The 20,762-nt window shown below is 36.2% G+C and overlaps 1 protein-coding gene across 4 annotated transcripts in view; it reads left to right on the forward strand.

The window, feature by feature from the left end:
• CLTC (clathrin heavy chain) overlaps positions 1-20,762 on the forward strand; it is a 70,223-nt gene that overhangs the window by 35,688 nt on the left and 13,773 nt on the right. For all 4 annotated transcript variants that reach the window (XM_027517990.1, XM_027517991.1, XM_027517992.1 and 1 more), the window contains exons 9-28: positions 1,458-1,610; positions 2,202-2,324; positions 3,158-3,295; positions 3,605-3,769; positions 3,885-4,065; positions 5,460-5,623; positions 10,145-10,270; positions 10,906-11,048; positions 13,423-13,657; positions 16,067-16,189; positions 17,231-17,376; positions 17,609-17,792; positions 17,986-18,178; positions 18,551-18,708; positions 18,916-19,080; positions 19,207-19,314; positions 19,399-19,566; positions 19,700-19,849; positions 19,939-20,070; positions 20,179-20,289. In XM_027517990.1, coding sequence (XP_027373791.1) covers positions 1,458-1,610; positions 2,202-2,324; positions 3,158-3,295; positions 3,605-3,769; positions 3,885-4,065; positions 5,460-5,623; positions 10,145-10,270; positions 10,906-11,048; positions 13,423-13,657; positions 16,067-16,189; positions 17,231-17,376; positions 17,609-17,792; positions 17,986-18,178; positions 18,551-18,708; positions 18,916-19,080; positions 19,207-19,314; positions 19,399-19,566; positions 19,700-19,849; positions 19,939-20,070; positions 20,179-20,289 — 3,066 coding nt within the window. The remainder of the gene's footprint in view (positions 1-1,457; positions 1,611-2,201; positions 2,325-3,157; positions 3,296-3,604; positions 3,770-3,884; positions 4,066-5,459; positions 5,624-10,144; positions 10,271-10,905; positions 11,049-13,422; positions 13,658-16,066; positions 16,190-17,230; positions 17,377-17,608; positions 17,793-17,985; positions 18,179-18,550; positions 18,709-18,915; positions 19,081-19,206; positions 19,315-19,398; positions 19,567-19,699; positions 19,850-19,938; positions 20,071-20,178; positions 20,290-20,762) is intronic.

The raw sequence follows: 20,762 nt of genomic DNA on the forward strand, positions 1-20,762 counted from the left end.
TTAGTTTCTTGAAGTTATTTAAATATGAATATTTGAAAACTGTTGTTAACCAGCTTTCTTTACTGTGGGATTTCTCTATCCATTTTATGTTCACTCAGTAGTTAACGAGTTTCTTTTCACATAGAGCATCTAATAGTATTATGTTTTCTAGTGTATATTATGAAAAATGTCACCTATTTGTAAGACAACTAATGAGTTTAAACAACCCATTAGTGATATTATTGCTTTCATACCACTATAGAAAGCCTTTCTCCACAAAGTGGCAATGTTGAATTGTCATGTCTTACATCAGTGTCAAGAACTGAGGTGGTCCTATTTTATAGCACTCTGGGTTGTGAATAAGTTTTAATGTTAGACCTTTCAGCTTTAGTGTATGTTGGTAGTATTTCTGCATTACCAATGCTAAATCCTTGTTTCTTGACCCAGCTTCTGGCAGTCTTAGAGGATACTGGAGGATAGAACTTCAGAGTTGGGGTGCTTGGACAGGAGTCTGCTGAAGAATAGTTACTAGCCACATAGTACTTGAGGTCCGTCCTAATTGTTTAAGATAAGGGAGGATGAGAACAGCCAAGGTAACTGAGTTGACCAATATAACAATGTAAGAGCTTTTTGGGTATCATTACCTATTTTGGTGAATGGTCATGTAGGATTCATTTGTGGTGAAAAGGACACTGGTCAGTTCTACATTAGTGTATTCAGTCGAGAGGGTATAGACTCTGATAGAACGTCTCATTATTGAATATCAGTGATAAGCGCTATTCTTTTGACATACTTATAAAATAGAAAGTCAACTCTAGTGTGTAAAGCAAAGCTCCTTTAGAGAAGCGGTTTCCAGATTGAGCAGCTTAGGCAGATTGAACGGCACAGAGGAGTGTGTCTCCATGTATACCACCTTAAAATTCTAACATATTTATCTGCTTGACTTCGTGAAATTAGTGTCCTGCTTTACAACTTTTAAACCCCAAAGTCAAGAAGATAATGAAGCTTAGGTCCTACAGATCATTCCCTAATTTTAAAGTGGTCTTTATGGTAACCTCAGCTGGCTTTTTGAATCAGATTTTCATTTGATAGCATTACATTAGGAGCTGGATTATTCTTGTAAAATTGAGACCATCTGGGACTGATACCTGAATATTCTTAATAGTGAGAAGTGCAAGATTCTGCTTCTTAAATATTTATATGCCTAACAAGATAGTTGGTAGAATCTGTACATGTGAAGTCTTGGTGGGTTTTTATCCTTAAGTAGAATGTGTAGAGAATTCTACTGAGACTTTGCTCTGAATACAAAATCAGTAGTCTTTATAACCATAACTCCTGCGTATTTATAATACATTTTGGGACAACTGGGTAACTAAATGCCTGTCATATTAGTTATTATTTATAATGGAAGTAGTAACAACTGCCTATTTATAAAATAGCTCATGGATTACTAAATAGCCTCTTTTCCCTTTGGACAGCTGGAATGTTCTGAAGAACTGGGAGACCTTGTGAAATCTGTGGACCCTACATTGGCGCTTAGTGTGTACTTAAGGGCTAACGTTCCAAATAAAGTCATTCAGTGCTTTGCAGAAACAGGTCAAGTCCAGAAGATTGTTTTATATGCTAAAAAAGTGAGTTCAATGAAACAAATTCTGAACATAAATTCATTAAAACATTAAGAGAGAAATTATCCTATAGTCACTCTCAGTTTTAATAGTAAATTTCCTTAAATTTTTATGATTACTTGGGAAAGTATAAAGCACTAGTATGGTTCTCATTTACAGAATCACTTTTCAAAAATGGAGACAGTTACTCTTGCATGGCATTTAGAACTTAAACTGCTAGGGCATGTTTAACCTATTAGAACAAATTTTTTCATGTTCAATGAGACTGAATAAGCTGATTATAAAAATTTATAGCCGTTTGTTCAAATATATTATCACCAAGATCAAGTTGTCTTATATAAACCAAGATCAAATTGAGCATCTGTTAAAACTGAATTTGTACTTTCACCAGTAGTTCTGTAGTAAGAAGATTCTATTGTAGAAGCAGTATTTATTTCCCACGGGGGTGGGGGGGGCACCCATTGCTTTTGGTTTGTTTTTGTTCTGTGATTTCTTCTGTCTTTTAAAATCCATTATTGGAGTATAGTTACGAAAAAGCCTTTAAGTAATATAAAAATGGAACTCTGCAGCAGGGCTTACATTTTTGTCTGTTTTTAGGTTGGATATACTCCAGACTGGATCTTTCTGCTGAGAAATGTTATGCGTATCAGTCCAGATCAGGGGCAGCAGTTTGCTCAAATGTTAGTTCAGGATGAAGAACCTCTTGCTGATATCACCCAGGTAAACAATTTAAAATGTATTTTGTAGAAGTTAATTTATGTAGAGAATCGGGGTGGGGGGAGCGGATCTGAGTTTAAACAACCTGGAGAACAGGTTAACTTTTTTATTTGTAGAACTTAGAGCTGTGTTTATTTATTTACATGGATAAATTTCAACTGTGTTACCTAAGAAAAGCAAGTTGTAGAAGAATGGACAGTAAGATACCATCTATATATATAGCTTTAAAACATGCAAAACAAATCCTACCTCATTTAGTGATATATGTATTAAAAATACAAAAAATATAGGTATAAGAAAACACAAAGGCTAGTCTCTGCCACTTGGTGAAGGGAGAGAGAAAATGCATATATGAAGTGGGAATCAAGGACTCTTTCGTTTTTATGCTTTTGTGTATTTTAAACAGTTCATCAGGGACTTCCTGGTGGTCCAGTGGTTAGGAGTCATGCTTCCACTGCACGGGGTACAGATTCAGTCCCTGGTCAGGGAACTAAAGTCTGGCATGTCCTGTGGTGTGGCATGCATGTGTATATCAATCAGTCAATCAAAATTTTAAATCTTGCAGTTTATATTCTGCTACTATATAGTATCTTGAAATATTTTATGGGTGTGTTTACTAGAACTAAAGTAACTGTGGAAGATAAAACTTCCTGTTAAATTATGAGGTTATGTTATCTAAATAATATTCTTTAAATCTGGAATTTGATCTGGTAGTGTTTTATGTATGAAGAAAGAGATAATGTTTAATTTCCTTTCACTTACCTGTATTGTCAACTGTATCATAAAGTAGTTTTTAAGTATCTTAAAAACAATTTCCCTTACATCTTTTTTTGCAGATTGTCGATGTGTTTATGGAATACAATCTAATTCAGCAGTGTACTGCATTCTTGCTTGATGCCCTGAAGAATAATCGCCCATCTGAAGGTCCTTTACAGACGAGGTTGCTTGAGATGAACCTTATGCATGCACCTCAGGTACGTGTTTTCATGCATTTTATAGCATGTTTCTGTCACTGTTTTTCTATAGCTGTTATTCACAGCTGCTTAGATTAAGTTATTTGAAGCTACTGAGGTTTTTCTATAGCTGTTATTCACAGCTGCTTAGATTAAGTTATTTGAAGCTACTGAGACGCCCATTCATCATTTTAGAAAATTTGGCTAAAATTCTCTTTGTACTTTCTCTCCTTTATCAGTCCAGTATTGGATCTTAAGGTGTAATCTGGATATGGAGTTACTGATACAGGTGGAGTGGTAAGATAAACTCATCCTTTTATGTTTTTCTAGGTCGCAGATGCTATTCTAGGCAATCAGATGTTCACGCATTATGACCGGGCTCATATCGCTCAGCTGTGTGAAAAGGCTGGCCTCTTGCAGCGTGCGTTAGAACACTTCACTGACTTATATGATATAAAGCGTGCAGTCGTTCACACGCATCTTCTTAACCCTGAGGTATTTCAGTGTCTTGCCTATTAGTTACCATTAATTGGTATACTGAAAATGTGTTTGTGTAACCAAATGATCCATTGGATTTAATATTATTTCACTTATTTATTTTGTCCTCTAGTGGTTAGTGAATTACTTTGGGTCCTTATCAGTGGAAGACTCCCTAGAATGCCTCAGGGCCATGCTGTCTGCCAATATTCGTCAGAATCTACAGATCTGTGTACAGGTGGCTTCTAAGTATCATGAACAACTGTCCACTCAGTCTCTGATTGAACTTTTTGAATCTTTCAAGAGTTTTGAAGGTAATTAAAAGTTCGAATCATTTTAAATGACTTAAGATAGGCAAGAGGGGTATACATCATAGGTTATTAATGGTCATAGGCTATTGGAAATTCTTTCTCCAAGCTTATTTTGATGGAATATTTTAAGTTTTATTGTCAATAAATATAGTCAGGCATCATCTGTATCAGGTTCTAGGGACATGAGGTGAATAGACTGTCTGCATGGATATATTATAGGTCAGTTAAAGGCAGAATCTTAACATACAAATATATGTAGTAGCTTTGTCATATTTGAATAAGATGAAAATACTAATGATCGGGTATATAATGATCATGTTTATATTGTCTGACTTTTGTAATGGCAAAGGATTCTAGCCGAGGAAATTTTGTGACTTGTCCGTGTAGCAGGTTTTCTCAGTCTCAGTGCTATAGACATTTTGGGCTGGATGATTTGTTGAGTTGGAGGGTATGTTGTTGTATGCCTGTAGGATATTTGGCAGCATTGCTGGCTTCAGTTCAGTAAATGCCAGAAGCATCTGCTCCACCAGTTGTGACCACTGAAAATGGGAAGAAAACCATTTCGTCCACAGTTGAGAACCACTGTTGTACTGAGTGCTAATGTGATCACTGTCAGTGGCTTTTAGATTCCTTAGCTAAACATCTGGTCTCTGCTTAACTTTTCCTCCCTCTTTTTATTGGACTACTCTAGACAGAAGTAATAAGAGATTTCTACATAATTTTCTTAATTTTTTCAGTTCTTATGTTAACTGTGTGCTACATTTATACTCTTCATTCAGTACGTAGCCCCCAGCCGCATATAGCTGTGTAAATAAAAGTATTAAAATTGAATGCAATCAAAACTTTAGTTCTTTAGTCACACTAGCATTTCAGGTGCTCAGATGCCACATCTGGTTCGTGGCTGCTATGTTAGTTAGTGCTGATCTTAATAGAGTATTTGCATCACTGCAGAAAATCCTATTGGACAGCACTGCATTAAATTCTTTTTAAGCTACTTTTGTGTGTTTTCTATTAACTGCATATAAAAGCACCTGTGTAGTGGACTTCATTCAGAATTTCTCATCTGGAATATGTTGTGATAATTAGTTTTGATATTAAGTAGCTGTCTCCTATTTCTCAACTACCATTAGTAGAAAGCATTGAATTTTCTGGTCTGTAGGGATTAAAGTATAAATCCATTTATTGAACTGATTAGTGGATTATTTAATATTGAGTTTTTTGAGCAACTAGTTTTTATTTGGGAGTGGAGTGTGCAGTATATAACAGTGTTTTGTTTGCTTGTTTTTTAGAAGTTTGGTATAATTGACATAATGTTTTTTAATTGCTTAAGTATTTTTTCAGGTCAGTTGCTCTCAAAGGTACACCTGTGCTTAATTTCAATTATTTCTTTCTTTAAGGTCTTTTTTATTTTCTGGGATCCATTGTTAACTTTAGTCAAGACCCAGATGTGCACTTTAAATATATTCAGGCAGCTTGCAAGACTGGGCAGATCAAAGAAGTAGAAAGAATCTGCAGAGAAAGCAACTGCTATGATCCTGAGCGAGTCAAGAATTTTCTCAAGGTAAGTGGTTTTGAGTAGCACATTTTCTGGTTGGCTTGAAGATCAGCAGTCCTGCAAGGGTTTGCTCATAGTTTAATTTTTTTTTCCCCTAAAAGTGAAATTCTTAGAATCTCAAAATTGTATACTGAATGATTTCTTCTAAATTTCATACTCTGTGGTTTCCTTTGAAATAAGGAAGGAAATTGGTAAGTAATATTTAAGAATGACCATCTGTTTAAGTAAAGAGAAAAAAAATCACTATCTTTAAGGAATTTCCTTTATTTCACTTTAATTTTAGAAGAAAATTTTTGTTAAGTGATTGTAGACACTCAGTGTTATTTTAGAATATCATTTAGGCACTTTTTGAATATTAAGTTCAGCTTGCCCTCAGTATTCTTTTAAGGGGCCTGTGTATGCCAAGGATTCCACTGTGTAAAGGAAATAGGTTTTTCTCTGTCATCAGTTAGCCCAATTCTAGAAATTAAATATTAATCATGCGTAATTTATAAACTGAAGGCACAGTCAAACAGAAAAACTACAGCTTTGTGACACACAAATTTGGTTATGGAAAAGTAGAACTGCCTGTGTTGGAGTGAAGAGTAATAGTTTAAAGATTCGTAGGTCTTTAAGGCACACCTAAGGGCAGTTTATTTTATTTAATGTTTAGCTTTGTCATACTTACTAATTACTTTGTGGGGAAAATAAGACTTTAACGTTGGCAGTCATTTATAAAAATTAGGAAATTACAGAACATTCAGATCCCCCCAATATGTATTTATACACTTTTAGTTCAGTTCAGTTGCTCAGTCATGTCTGACTCTTTGCGACTCTGTGGACTGCAGCACACCTTCCCTGTGCATTACCAACTCCCAGAGCTTGCTCAAACTCATGTCCATCGAGTTGGTGATGCCATCCAACCATCTCATCCTGTTGTTCCTTCTCCTGCCTTCAGTCTTTCCTAGCATCAGGGTCTTTTCCAGTGAGTCAGCTCTTCGCATCAGGTGGCCAAAGTATTGGAACTTCAGCTTCAGCATCAGTCCTTCCGATAAATATTCAGGACTGATTTCCTTCAGGATGGACTGGTTTGACCTCCTTTCAGTCCAAGGGACTCTCAAGAGCCTTCTCCAACACCGCAGTTCAAAAACATCAACTTTACACTTATATTAAAAATATATTAAATGATTTCAAAGATTGTATATGAAGTTCTTAAGTATTTTTTCTTTTGGAAGAATTTTAGATTGAAACTAAAACCAAAATATTCATTGTGTAAGTTAGTAGGAAAAAATAGCCTTTTCTTACTCCTACAGTGATCATTTTTAGATAATGTAGATTAAAGAGCTTAAACCCTTAGGAGTTTTAGTGTAATGATGTAAAATGCTGAAGTTGCCTTATATTTTAGATTAAAAGATAAACATTCCCCCAAAAGTATAATGTCTGGGCCATCGTGAATATTCTGAAGATCCTGGCTAGAATGATATGTGTGAACCCAAGACTTCTGGGGTCCGAAAAAAACATCCAAATGAGAAAGATTTGATACTCCGTGCTTGACCTAGTGTACCTATAGTACAAGTCAGTTCCTCCGTTGAGTATCAATACTGTATCCTTTTTGGAAAAACGCTACCAGATCTTAGTGATTTTGTTTTTCTTAAGCTCTCAGCTTTTATGCTTCAATTGTAATTTCTTTAGCATTGAGTTGTAATATTTGAGTTATCATATATATGTAAAGCAGGACTAAGTTAACTATTTTCACCTAATTATGATCTTAACGTTCAAAAAAAACTCTTGAAACTAGGATGTGGCTGTCTTACCTTGCTTACCCCTCGAGATCTAATTAGATGAGGAATCCCCCCTCCATGCTTGTGAATTGTGTGCAAATCTAATAGAGGAGAGTGGGTGTGAATTACGGGCTTTTGAACCAGTCAGACCTGGTTCAAATTCCTTTTCTTTCTATAATGAGCTGTTTATTCCTTCAGTAAATGCCTAGCTCTTACCTCAGGCAAATTAACGTGTTGCAGCCTCGGTTTCCCCAGCCACAAGCTGTGTTTGTGAGGAACCTGATGCCATAGGTGTTCAAGTGATAACCGTGCTTAATAAGCTGTGTTGGTGGCCTTGAAAATAAGCTATTATCAACCTTGCTAGCAGGCAAGTTTTGTTTTTCTGATTTTAAGTTATTCCTAACTTGAAGGAATTTTAATTCCCGCCCAAGTTAGAGGAAAAACCTAATCTCTTATTTAATAATTGGAGATGGGAGCTCAGTGCTAAGATGCCACTGTTGGCTATTCAGCCCAATGAGAATGAACATACTGGACCATTTACTCACTTTCCTTCCTGATCTGCCGTTTGTAGCTACATGCTACATCTTATCATCACTGGTATTCAACTTCATTTTGGAGGTACTAGTTGTATTATAATTGGTGGTGTATGTAAACTGTGATAATAAAAACACTTCTCTGAATCTAATCTTGAATATTAGACAAGGGCCAGTTATATACTAGGCACGAGGAGAGCAAAGAGTGATAGAATAAGAACTCTGCTTTAAAGTAGCCTGTAAGCAGGATGAAGTTCTGTCATTAGCGTTGACTTGTGCCCTAAACTTGTGGAACTCTAATCTTGCATAGAAAACATAAAACTGTTCTTCAGACCCATGCCTCTTGCTACTTTTGATCTTATTTTCCGTCTTTTTTTTTTCCTGGTTTTGTTGCAACCTCACTGGCCTGCTTGTTATTCCTGTAACTCCCCAAAACCTCTCCTGTCCCAGAGCCTTTGCTTGCCCTTTCCCATTTTCCTCACAGACCTTCCTGACCTGCTTCTGTACCTTCTTAGAGATTTCTAACCAAATGTCACAAGGAAGGATGTCTCAGATTACCCTCCTCCTATCTAAAATAAAACCTGTCTATCCTCACTACCCTCTTATCTTGTTCTCTTTTTCTTTATAACACTTAACATTGTCTCTTCCCACCAGAATGTAAGTCTCTTTGGGGAATGCTTACTTTGTCCCCTGATATATCTCCAAACTTTGTATTTAAGAAAACCTGAATTTGTTTATATAGTTGCCATTTTGATCCTAATGTCTCTAATCATAGTATCTAAGGAGTAACCTTTAAGTAAAATTTTAAAATGTTAATAGCATAATTATTTTATGTATGAAATCATATGCAAATTTAGGCAATTGAGAATGTATCCCAATTTTTCTACTTTTTTCAAATTTAAATTTTCTTTGCCAATACAAATAAGTTATCTTTCACAGTAGAAATCTTAAACACTCATGCATGAGACTAGAATACCTAAGTAATCTTGGATTACTTGCCAAGTATGTTTTATCCCTAAGTGGTTTATATATGTAGTAAACAAGATAAAGATTAAGTGTGTTGATGTTTGTTTTGTAGGAGAAACCTGCCCTATTAAAAAATCTTCTGCATAGGTAGATCAAACACTTTTTAGAAATGATTGTAGCCGCTGTTAGTACAGAGTTTCCAATGGTGCTAAAGGACTTTCCTTGGTGTAAAAAATCTGCAGCTGGACTTCCACTTCAGATTACAGCCATTTTGATTTTTTTATTACTATTTTACAGGATTTCTTACAACTCCAAGGTTTAGTGTTCCTGAACACTTCATAGACCAATCTTCAAATTATTTATAATTGGGTGGCTTATACATGCTAGACTTAGGAATTTTATTCTTACCTTGCAAATAATGTTCTTAGTGGCTGTCATTGAGGAAAGTCCTGTCCTGCTTAGTTCTCCTTTAGTAGACTGTTATAGAGGAATCATTTATTGAGAAATGTTTCACTGTGTGTAAATGAATTCCTGATGGAAACTGTTGTTTTTTGTGCTGTACCTTATGTCTATGGAATGTAACAGGACATGTATCAGGTAAATGCCCAGTACAGGTGTTACCTACCTGTCTGTAACATCTGTGTCAGTCTGTAAGTAGGATTATAGCTTGGTATTTGTAATGGTAAAAGCAGTTCGCAATTTAAAGATGATTTAAATGCTTTTTATTTTATAAACCTTTTTTGTTTTTAATAGCAACATGTGGTGTATTTAAATTCATGGCCGTCACTATCATTCTGCTCCTTGTAGGATTTATTATAACAGTATTAGAAGCTGGCCATATAGATTTGAATGGGGAGGGGTGTTCTAGAAAGTCATCAGTTTGAAACAAATGTGAGCCATATATGCCTAATTTTGACAATGTGAGTCTAGCTCATAAAGCAACTACAAATTCAGTTGTTGCTATTAATGAAAGTCCCGGTGTGATGATTTTATATCTTGAGTGCCGCTGGAGACTTATAAATCTTGTTACTCTTTTGTTGTAAAGGGTATATGTGGGAAGGACCTGGTATTTTGCTATGACTCTGGATATTACTTCATAAAAATTCATGGAAACTGAGTTGGACGCTCTCCAACTATTGGGACATTTCTTTCTTTAAAAGAAGAACCAAGTTTATGTGAACCTTTCCCACAAGTGTGGAACCGATTCTCATTTTACACCGATAACCTCACAGAAGAAGAAAATTAAGGTTTCTTTTTTTTCCCTCCAGGAAGCGAAGCTAACAGATCAGTTACCACTTATCATTGTGTGCGACCGATTTGACTTTGTCCATGATTTGGTGCTCTATTTATATAGAAATAATCTTCAGAAGTATATAGAAATATATGTACAGAAGGTAAGTAAAACTTAGATAACTTGAAAATATAATCTTACAAATTTTACTTCTCACGCTGGACATCTTCATCCTTTTGAAACCCTGTGCGCAATAAGAGTGGTGTGCTACAGTGGCTTTCCGTTTTTTTTTTCCCAGCAGAATCCTTTCTTGGATTAAAATTTTACATGCATTCCAAGTATGTAAAACAGAACAGAACTGCAGTAGTTGAAAAGTTGAGTGGCCTATGCCTTACTTATCTGATAGTCCCTGAGGTATCCATGTAGAGGCCATAGCCTCCAAAGCACAGTATTAAAACCATCTTGAATAAAGGTATTAGAAACTTTGCATTCTAACTCCAGAAATAGAAGGGCAGTTTGCTATGATGGAGGCCTTGTTACCAGATAATATTTCCAGTCATTCTGTTCCTTTCGCTTCTTTGGACTTATTTCTCCTTAGGAGTAACCAAGGCAGACTTCCTACTAAATTCCTTTGTCTAGTTTCAAATTTAGAATCCGTTTATTACTGACTTTTAAAACAGGTTGAAGAGGATAATGCGTTTTTCTTGCTTTTTGCCTTTTTTTTTTTTTTTTTAAGAACTCTTTTCAGTTTTGTTTCTTAGTAACATAATGACATTCTTCCTTTTTTTTAAACCGTAGGTGAATCCAAGTCGACTGCCTGTGGTTATTGGGGGATTACTTGATGTTGATTGCTCTGAAGATGTCATTAAAAACTTGATTCTTGTTGTAAGAGGTCAATTCTCTACTGATGAGCTTGTTGCTGAGGTTGAAAAAAGAAACAGGTGTAGTACTGTTTTAATCTTGACAAGTAGGATAAATTATTAGTCTCTCCTAGCATGGTATTAAATAGAAGTGTAAGCTGTCAGTTGCCTAAAACTACTCAGTACGCATGGATCTTAATTCCCTAGAGATACCTAATTGAGAAGTGATAAGCTAGCTGTAACTTGCTGTATACGGCTGTCATGTAGAATATCTGTTAATCTAGTCATTCACCTTTTTTTGATTAATTTTAATTGGAGGATAATTTCTTTATAATATTGTGGTGGTTTTTGCCATACGTCGACATGAATCACCCATGGGTGCACATGTGTCTCCCCTTCCTGAACCCCGCTCCCAGTTCCCTCCCCACCGCATCCCTCTGGCTTGTCCCAGAGCACCAGCTTTGAGTGCCCTGCTTCATGCATTGAACTTGCCCTGGTCACCTATTTTACATACGGTAATGTACATGCTTCAGTGCTGTTCTCTCAAATCATCCCACCCTCGCCTTCTCCCACATAGTCCAAAAGTCTGTTCTTTACATCTTGTGTCTCTTTTGCTGCCTTGCATATAGCATCTTTACCGTCTTTCTAAATTCCATATATATGAGTTAATATACTGTATTGGTATTTCTCTTTCTGACTTACTTCACTCTGTATGATAGGCTCCAGTTTCATCTACCTCCTTTGAACTGACTCAAATGAATTCTTTTTTAGAGCTGAGTAATATTCCATTGTACATATGTACCACAACTTCCTTATCCGTTTGTCTGCCCATGGACATCTAGGTTGCTTCCATGTCCTAGCTATGGTAAACAGTGCTGCAATGAATATTGGAGTACATGTGTCTCTTTCAAATCTGGTTTCCTTGATGTGTATGCCCAGCAGTGGGATGGCTGGGTCATATGGCAGTTCTGTTTCCAGTTTTTTAAGGAATCTCCACACTGTTCTGCATAGTGGCTGTACCAGTTTGCATTCCTACCAACAGTGTAAGAGCATTCCCTTTTCTCCACACCCTCTCCAGCATTAATTGTTGTAGACTTATTGATGGCAGTCATTCTGACCAATGTGAGAGGATGTCTCACTATGGTTTTGATATGCATTTCTCTAGTAATGAGCATTCACCTTCTTTTTGCATGTTTATAATTATGTTAAGTCAAACCACATAGCTGTGTGTTTTTAATGTAAACTATCTAAAAAGCCTCCTTTTAGGTATGATACCTAGGAACTAATTCCTGTCTGGTAAATTATCAAGTATGACAAGAGAAAAGCATTCCCTGTGTATTCCCTGAGTTAAACTTGTTTTTAAGTTGAACCTTGATATAATATAAGTTAGGAATTTCCAGTAGAAGAGAACATACTATGAGTGCTTCTAATACTTATATCATGAAGTCTTTTTTTAGCCAGGACATTGTGTGTTCACAAAGTGCTGATGTAGTAAATGAGGTTAGTGAGAAGTAATGAGGTTAAGTAGGAAGTTCCTCTAGCAGTGAAACCATCTCAAGAATAGGGTTTAATTTTAACCTGAGTTGGTACAAGTGTTCTACTAATGGTAATCACAGAATTTATATCTAAATGTTTCAAGCTAAATGTTTCAGAAAATGTTTGAAAAATTCTGCACTTAAGGACAATGGAGATGTAGAATATATACTGATTTTTATTTTTTTAAAGCTTGAGACTGATTTAAAGTGATTATTGTTGTATAGTTGCTAAGTCATATCCAACTCTTATGTGACACCATGGACTATAGCCTACCAGGTGCCTCTTTCCGTGGATTTCTTGTAACTATTTAACGTGTTATTTAAACCACGGTAAGAGTGTTGGTCATCTGAACCATTGGGAAATAAGCTATAACTTATGATTTTATGACTGCTAGAATTTTAAACCTAGAGCTTCTAAAGTTACCAGATTTTGTTCCCAGTATGTGTTTACGGTACTGCTTCTTTTTGCTGTATGAAATGTCGCATGTTAATTGTGGTAAAATTAAAAGGAACCTCAGATAATCTGGCTTGTTTTCTCATACCACATCTCTGTCCTACTCCTAAACAATAACATTACTCAGAAGTCCAGCCATTTGCCCCATATAAAAAAGAATAATCTGTGAATCTGTAGTCTCTTCTCTCTCTGTCCTATCTAGATAATGTAGCAGATAGGTCCAGGAGAGTATGAAAGACAGTCTTATATATCTTCTATGTGACATTGGACAAATCCTTTAACCATCTCTGAGTCTTAATTTCTCAGTTTCTGATAGAAGTGTTGAGAATTCAAAATAGGATATGGGAAAGCACTTTATAGACCATAAAGTACTTACATAGCATGTCAAGAGTGTGCTATTTATAATATAGTATGTGTATATGTGGGTTTTTTGTGTGTTTCTTTTCCTGTTTTATTTTCTTACTAGATTGAAACTGCTTCTGCCTTGGCTGGAGGCCAGAATTCATGAGGGCTGTGAAGAGCCTGCTACTCATAATGCATTAGCCAAAATCTACATAGACAGTAATAACAATCCAGAGCGGTTTCTTCGGGAAAATCCTTACTATGACAGTCGTGTTGTTGGAAAGTATTGTGAGAAGAGAGATCCGCATCTGGCCTGTGTTGCTTACGAGCGTGGCCAGTGTGATCTGGAGCTTATCAATGTGAGTACTGCCGGCTGACATATAGAGAAGACAGCGTTTTTAAAACCTGTTATATAATGTTACACTAGTGAATTTTGAGAGTTTCAGAGTGGTTTTAGGTAATACGGAGCATTTTTGGAAGATGCATGCTTTTTTTAAAAAAACTTTGCTGATAATTATGAACTTAAACTGGCCAAAGTAGTTGATTACATTTATATTTACCCATTGACATTTATGCCCCCGGTTTTATCACACATGTTCTCATACACTCATATGTACACACACATGTATATATTTTTTACATATACGTGTATATGTATAGGCACATCTGAACTTTTAACCTTATGAGAATAAATTGCATACCTCATGGCCTTATAAGCCTTCAGTGTGTATTTCCTAGGAATAAGTGTATTCTCTTTCATGAGCACATTATGGATAGCAACCTCAGTCAATCTGACACCAGTAGAATACTGTTAAAAACCTGTTTCATTCTGATTTTGTCAATTGACCTGAGAATGTCTTTTAAAAGAAAATTTTCCCTTTAGTCTAGGATTACATACTGCTTGTACGTGTCATATCTTTCATGTCTCTTTTAACCTGAAACAATTCTTCAGCCTTTCTTTGTCTTTTATTGACAGACATAATTGTAAAAATAGTCTTTTTCTCTTTTTTTATTGAAGGTAAAATTCACATAACATTAGCCATTTGAAAGTGAATAATTCAGTGGCAGTACATTTACAGTGTTGTGTCATCACTGTATCTCTCTTGTTCAGAGTTCTTGTTCCAAGTTTTCATCACCACACGAGGAAATCCAGTACTCACTAAGCAATTGTTCCACATTCCCCGCCTCCTTCCAGCCCCTGACAACCTCCAAACTGCCTTCTGTCTCTCTGGATTCACCTATTCTGCATATTTCTTATTAGTGAAAAATCTCTTGAAAAAATAGAATGTTCCTCGCTTTGAATTTCTCTTATTGTTCCTCCTGATTAGATTTAGATTGTATGTTTCCATCCAAAATGCATTACTTAAGTGATGTTTTTCTTATTCTGTAACATGCAAAAGCACCTGATGTCCTTAGTCCTTCAATTTGAGGGTCACTTTTTATCAAGTTGTCAGCTTCTCCATTATAGAAATAAATTTCCCCTTATAGATGTGTTTCCCCTTGCAGGTATTAAGACCATGCGAGTATCCTACTGTGTGTGTGTGTGTGTGTGTGTGTGTGTGTGTGTGTGTGTGTGTGTGTGTGTGTGTGTGTGTGTTCCCCTTGCAGGTGTTAATTAGTCTGTGAGTATCCTATTGTGTGTGTGTGTGTATGTTCGTGTATGTTTGTGTGTGTGTGTGTGTGTGTGTTCCCCTTGCAGGTGTTAATTAGTCTGTGAGTATCCTACTGTGTGTGTGTGTGTATGTTTGTGTGTGTGTGTGTGTGTGTTCCCCTTGCAGGTGTTAATTAGTCTCTGAGTATCCTACTGTGTGTGTGTGTGTGTGTGTGTGTGTGTTCCCCTTGCAGGTGTTAATTAGTCTGTGAGGAGACAGTTAAGACCATGTGAGTATCCTATTTGTGTGTGTCCCCGCCCCCAATTTTGACTGTTAATTCTTACTAAGCTATTCTTAATGTGTTGGTTGCAAAATGACAATTTTCCAGCTTCATCACTTTCTCCGCATTTATCAGTCAGCTTGCGTATTTTCATGGACTTACGAGTTCTGTGGGTTAATGACGCATGGTTTTGATTTTCAAATTATCCCCATTTTGGCTGATAGAAATCCCATGAGCCTGCCTCTCATGGCTTTGTGTCATGATCTCATTGCTCTTGAGCACATCTTGTTTCCTGGTCCAGCAAGTTATACAAGCTCATTTTATACCCTCCCCTGCCATGGATCATCCATTTTTTTGAAGGACTTTGATTTTGTTCAGTGGGGAGTGCCATTAGAAACCCAGATCTAGATTCTAGGGTGTATTTCCTTCTAGGATCTTTGAGTTGGGAAAGAATGCATCTGTGAACATACAAATTCATATACGTATGAACATATGTATGCATATACACATGGGAAAATGAACACTGAAAGAAAGCTCTGAAGGTGGACTAGCCTTACCAGATGTTAAAGCACATTATAAAACCTCTGTAATTAAAAATTGCATCCTGGTGCATGAATACACAGGCCAGTAGAGTAAAATATAAAAGTCCAAATACAGATCCACCATCAGGGTGCTTTTTAAAAGCCTTCAAAAATTAATAACTTTTTTCTGTTGTTTGAATTTTAATAAGAAAAATATATGGTTGTAAGTTACTAAAGATTACATGTAGAAGTAATGGATTTTTTTTTTTTTTGGTATGAAACACTAAATAGGGTATAATGATAGGATATAACCTAGTCAGTCTGTAGAAAGCTTTTATTGTTTACCTTGAAATTAATCTTTAATTTCTCATTTAGGTCTGCAATGAGAATTCCCTCTTCAAAAGTCTGTCTCGCTATCTGGTACGGCGGAAGGACCCAGAATTGTGGGGTAGTGTGCTGCTGGAAAGCAATCCTTATAGGAGACCCCTCATTGATCAGGTAAAATTTGCAAATGCATTCATCTTTTTAACTATAAATAAAACCTTTTCCCTCATCATATACCAAATATACTCAAATGGATCATATTTAACTGTGAGAGATGGCAGTAAAAAATAGAAGAAAATAAAGATTATACTAAAATATATATATATATATATATATATACATGTTAACGAAAATGAAGTATATCTTCTCCAAGAAAATACATCCCCAAGGAGAGAATTTCATTACATAAGACTCCCTCAACTCATCATAGCTAAAAGGATAACAGTAAATTAAACATTTAATAAAATCAGTAAGAATTACTGTTACAGATACCTGAGAAGTAACCAAATTGATTGGAAACATTCAAGACAAGGGTAAATCAGCAAAGGATAAAGACTGGTGAATGATCTAGTAGATAAATGTTAAGTCTCAATAGTAAGCAAAGAAGATGCGAGTTTATAGCTATAAATAATTGAAAACATTTTTTAAAACCTTAAAAATTGAAGGTTGTTAATAATGGTTCTTAAATTAATAATAGAAGTATGAATATGGAAGAGAGTAAATTGAAGAATATTAATTTTTCATTCCTCTTCTAGGAAGCATTTCTAAGGGAAATTCCCAAATTGATACAAAGCTTCCTAGAGCAAATATTCATTGCTGCATCTGGGAGGCATGCAAATAGCCATAAACAGAAGAATTACTGAGTATATAATGCCACATGTATATGGTTGAACTTTATGTGACCATTAAATTGATAATGAGGAGTGGTTATTAGGAATAATTTTTAATCAGGGAAAAGATAGAAATTATACAAGTAGGGTGATTCCTCTACCCATCCCCACCCCCCCACCCCCCCCCCCCCCCCCCCCAAAAAAAAAAATTTGGAAGTACACATTACGGATATATGTGGACTTACGTAGAAAGATCTTTGGGTGGTAAATTATCTGATTCCTTCTTCTCGACCTTTCATTTTCTACTGAGAGGCCAGCTTATTCTTATAAGATAATATCATCAAAACCACCGGAACTCTCAGTACTTATTGTATATCCTCTGCAGGTTGTACAGACAGCCTTGTCTGAAACTCAGGACCCCGAGGAAGTGTCAGTAACTGTCAAGGCCTTTATGACTGCAGACCTTCCTAATGAACTCATTGAACTGCTGGAGAAAATAGTCCTTGATAACTCTGTATTCAGTGAACACAGGTATGCTATGAGAGGGGTTTCCTGGCTCTTTATAGTCAGTCTTTAATTATGGCCTGTCAGTTTGGGAAAGGAACAAAGAGACAAATGTTAAGAGAATGTTATCTTAATTCTCATTCTTCTAATACCCTCTTGTGACCCTATCTCCTGAGACGAAATACTTAAGAGCTACAGTGTTTATTCGTTATGACTAATGAGCCTTTCAAATATTGCATTCAAATCTTTCTTTCTTAAGGAACCTGCAAAACCTCCTCATCCTCACTGCAATCAAGGCTGACCGTACACGTGTTATGGAGTACATTAACCGCCTGGATAATTATGATGCCCCAGATATTGCCAACATCGCCATCAGCAATGAGCTCTTTGAAGAAGCATTTGCCATTTTCCGGAAATTTGATGTCAATACCTCAGCAGTGCAGGTAAACCTTGACATTACCCGAGCTGATTTCCTGTGTAACGCCTTCTCTTGGTTCACTGTATGCATTGTCCTCGGAGAAAGGGCATAATTTATTACTGTGATAATAGAAGAGCAATAAAATCCTAACTGTTTAAATGTAATTGCTAAATGGTAAGATTCATTGTTCTATAACTGATGAAGAATTGGTTGCCTAGGTCTTGATCGAACATATTGGAAACTTGGATCGGGCATATGAGTTTGCTGAACGCTGCAATGAACCGGCAGTCTGGAGTCAGCTCGCAAAAGCTCAGTTGCAGAAAGGAATGGTGAAAGAAGCCATTGATTCTTATATCAAAGCAGATGATCCTTCATCATACATGGAAGTTGTTCAGGCCGCCAATACTAGTGGTACGACTTCTCACCTTTATGTGTTTGCCAGAAAGTGTGCCTAAGCTAAGCATTAAGTTTTACATCCGTTCTGCATTGTGTTGGAGCTAGAGACTGGTGGTTTGCCCTCCTCCTTAGTGCAGATATTAAATTCTGATCTAGTTCTAATCTGATAACTTTAAGGAGAAGAGGGATTCAGCTCATTTGGTCAGTAGTAATACAGAGACATTAATAGAAGTTTCACTATTTTGATACCTTTCACAGTTTACATTTGTTACTCTCTATACTGTTTCTTTGAAAAGGAAATTAATAGCAGTTCTCATGTACTTCAGCGAGAAGATAGATGTTGATATCGTAGTGTTTGGATTTATTCATTTGTTTTTCTGTACCTAGGAAACTGGGAAGAGCTGGTGAAGTACTTGCAGATGGCCCGCAAGAAGGCTCGTGAGTCCTATGTGGAGACAGAATTGATCTTTGCGCTGGCTAAAACAAACCGCCTAGCAGAGTTGGAAGAGTTCATCAATGGGCCAAATAATGCTCATATCCAGCAAGTGAGTTTCTCATTCAAATTTTTTTTTTTAAGGAGTGTAAAAATAGTTGGGTAACTTTACTAGCTTATTAGGATCAACACATGACAACTGAAAGTTACTAAGGAAAAACCTTACTGGAAAAATGTTGTTTCTTCATATTAAATTGAGTCCTAACTTTGAAAGGAGACTGAGTTTCGGCTTGCTGAAAATGGTTTGTGTTTTTTTCAGGTTGGTGACCGTTGTTATGATGAAAAAATGTATGATGCTGCTAAGTTGTTGTACAATAATGTTTCCAATTTTGGACGCTTGGCATCCACCCTGGTTCACCTGGGTGAATATCAGGCAGCTGTTGATGGAGCTAGGAAAGCCAACAGTACCCGAACATGGAAAGAGGTAATCTAAATGACAGTTTGATTGATGAATTAAGATGCTATTTAGGAATATTCTTTAAACTGATTAATTGAATTAACCAGCCATATTACACTTGAGTTCACATAACTGAAATTTTTAAAATTGTAGGTCTGCTTTGCCTGTGTAGATGGGAAGGAGTTCCGTCTCGCTCAGATGTGTGGGCTTCATATTGTAGTACATGCAGACGAGTTGGAGGAACTTATCAACTACTATCAGGTAATGCATTGAAGTCTTTTATGTTAACTGAGATCTTTTGCCACGGATATTCTCATCTTTAATTGCATTTTTTCTATTATTTAGGATCGTGGGTATTTTGAAGAGCTGATAACCATGTTGGAAGCAGCACTGGGACTTGAGCGAGCTCACATGGGGATGTTCACCGAATTAGCTATTCTGTATTCTAAGTTTAAGCCACAGAAAATGAGGGAGCACCTGGAGCTGTTCTGGTCCAGAGTGAATATTCCTAAGGTAACTAACCTTTCATTGTAAGGCAACTCTATAGCTAAAACAATACTTCAGTTTTCATTAAAAAAAATTTTTTTTTTCCTATTAACTAGAATTAGAGACCCATATCTAAAGCAATTAAATCTTCCTTGTGCAGGTGCTAAGAGCTGCAGAACAAGCCCATCTTTGGGCAGAATTGGTGTTTTTGTATGACAAATACGAAGAATATGATAATGCCATAATTACCATGATGAATCATCCTACTGATGCATGGAAAGAAGGGCAGTTCAAAGACATCATTACCAAGGTATGTACCTTCTTTAGAAGATAGTCTTTAGAAGGACGAAGCTCATGAGGAAATAACTCTACCTCATATATGGATTTTTGCTGTCTTAGGTTGCCAATGTGGAGCTATACTACAGAGCAATACAATTCTACTTAGAATTCAAGCCACTGTTGTTAAATGATTTGCTGATGGTGCTGTCTCCACGGTTGGACCATACTCGTGCAGTCAATTATTTCAGCAAGGTAATAATTTTTAAAACCTCAAAAATTCATAGCTAGAAACTAAGACGTTCTTGGATAACTTTGTCCATTAGCAATGTACTACATTTGTAACACACCCTTATTTTAAAGGTTAAACAGCTACCGCTGGTGAAACCCTATTTGCGTTCAGTTCAGAACCACAACAACAAATCTGTGAATGAGTCACTGAACAACCTCTTTATTACAGAAGAAGATTATCAGGTAAAACATTTTGGTTCTTGGACGTGTTCTCGAAATTCACAAAATTTAATTTTTTTCTCAAAAATCTCAAAATTTACACTTCTCAAAATTGTAAAGTTGGTATGTTTTGCAGTTTAAAAAGCCTATCATCCCTTAGGATGGTAAACAGTAGGTACTTGTGTGCCTTGGATCTAAATTTAGTCAGGTTTTCAGGATTGATAAATATGATATCTCCTAATTAAATGCCAGGTTTGCAGAGTCCAAGTTAATGCTTTAGAAAAATACTATGGTTACTTCATCCGTAAACATCTAGATTGTATATTGAGTTGAAAAAGTTTTTGATCTCTTAAACTAGTTCATAAACCTTATATGGTATTAACTCTTTTATTCACTGTTTTTCTTGGCCAGTAGCTTATCAGTACCTGTCTTTTTCCTTTGTGAAGAATTTTGCAGAAACGTAAAAGTTAAGGTTAAGCTAAATTGCCTTTTAGCTT

The sequence above is a fragment of the Bos indicus x Bos taurus genome, chromosome 19, assembly GCF_003369695.1.
Source record: "Bos indicus x Bos taurus breed Angus x Brahman F1 hybrid chromosome 19, Bos_hybrid_MaternalHap_v2.0, whole genome shotgun sequence".
Taxonomy (NCBI): domain Eukaryota; kingdom Metazoa; phylum Chordata; class Mammalia; order Artiodactyla; family Bovidae; genus Bos; species Bos indicus x Bos taurus.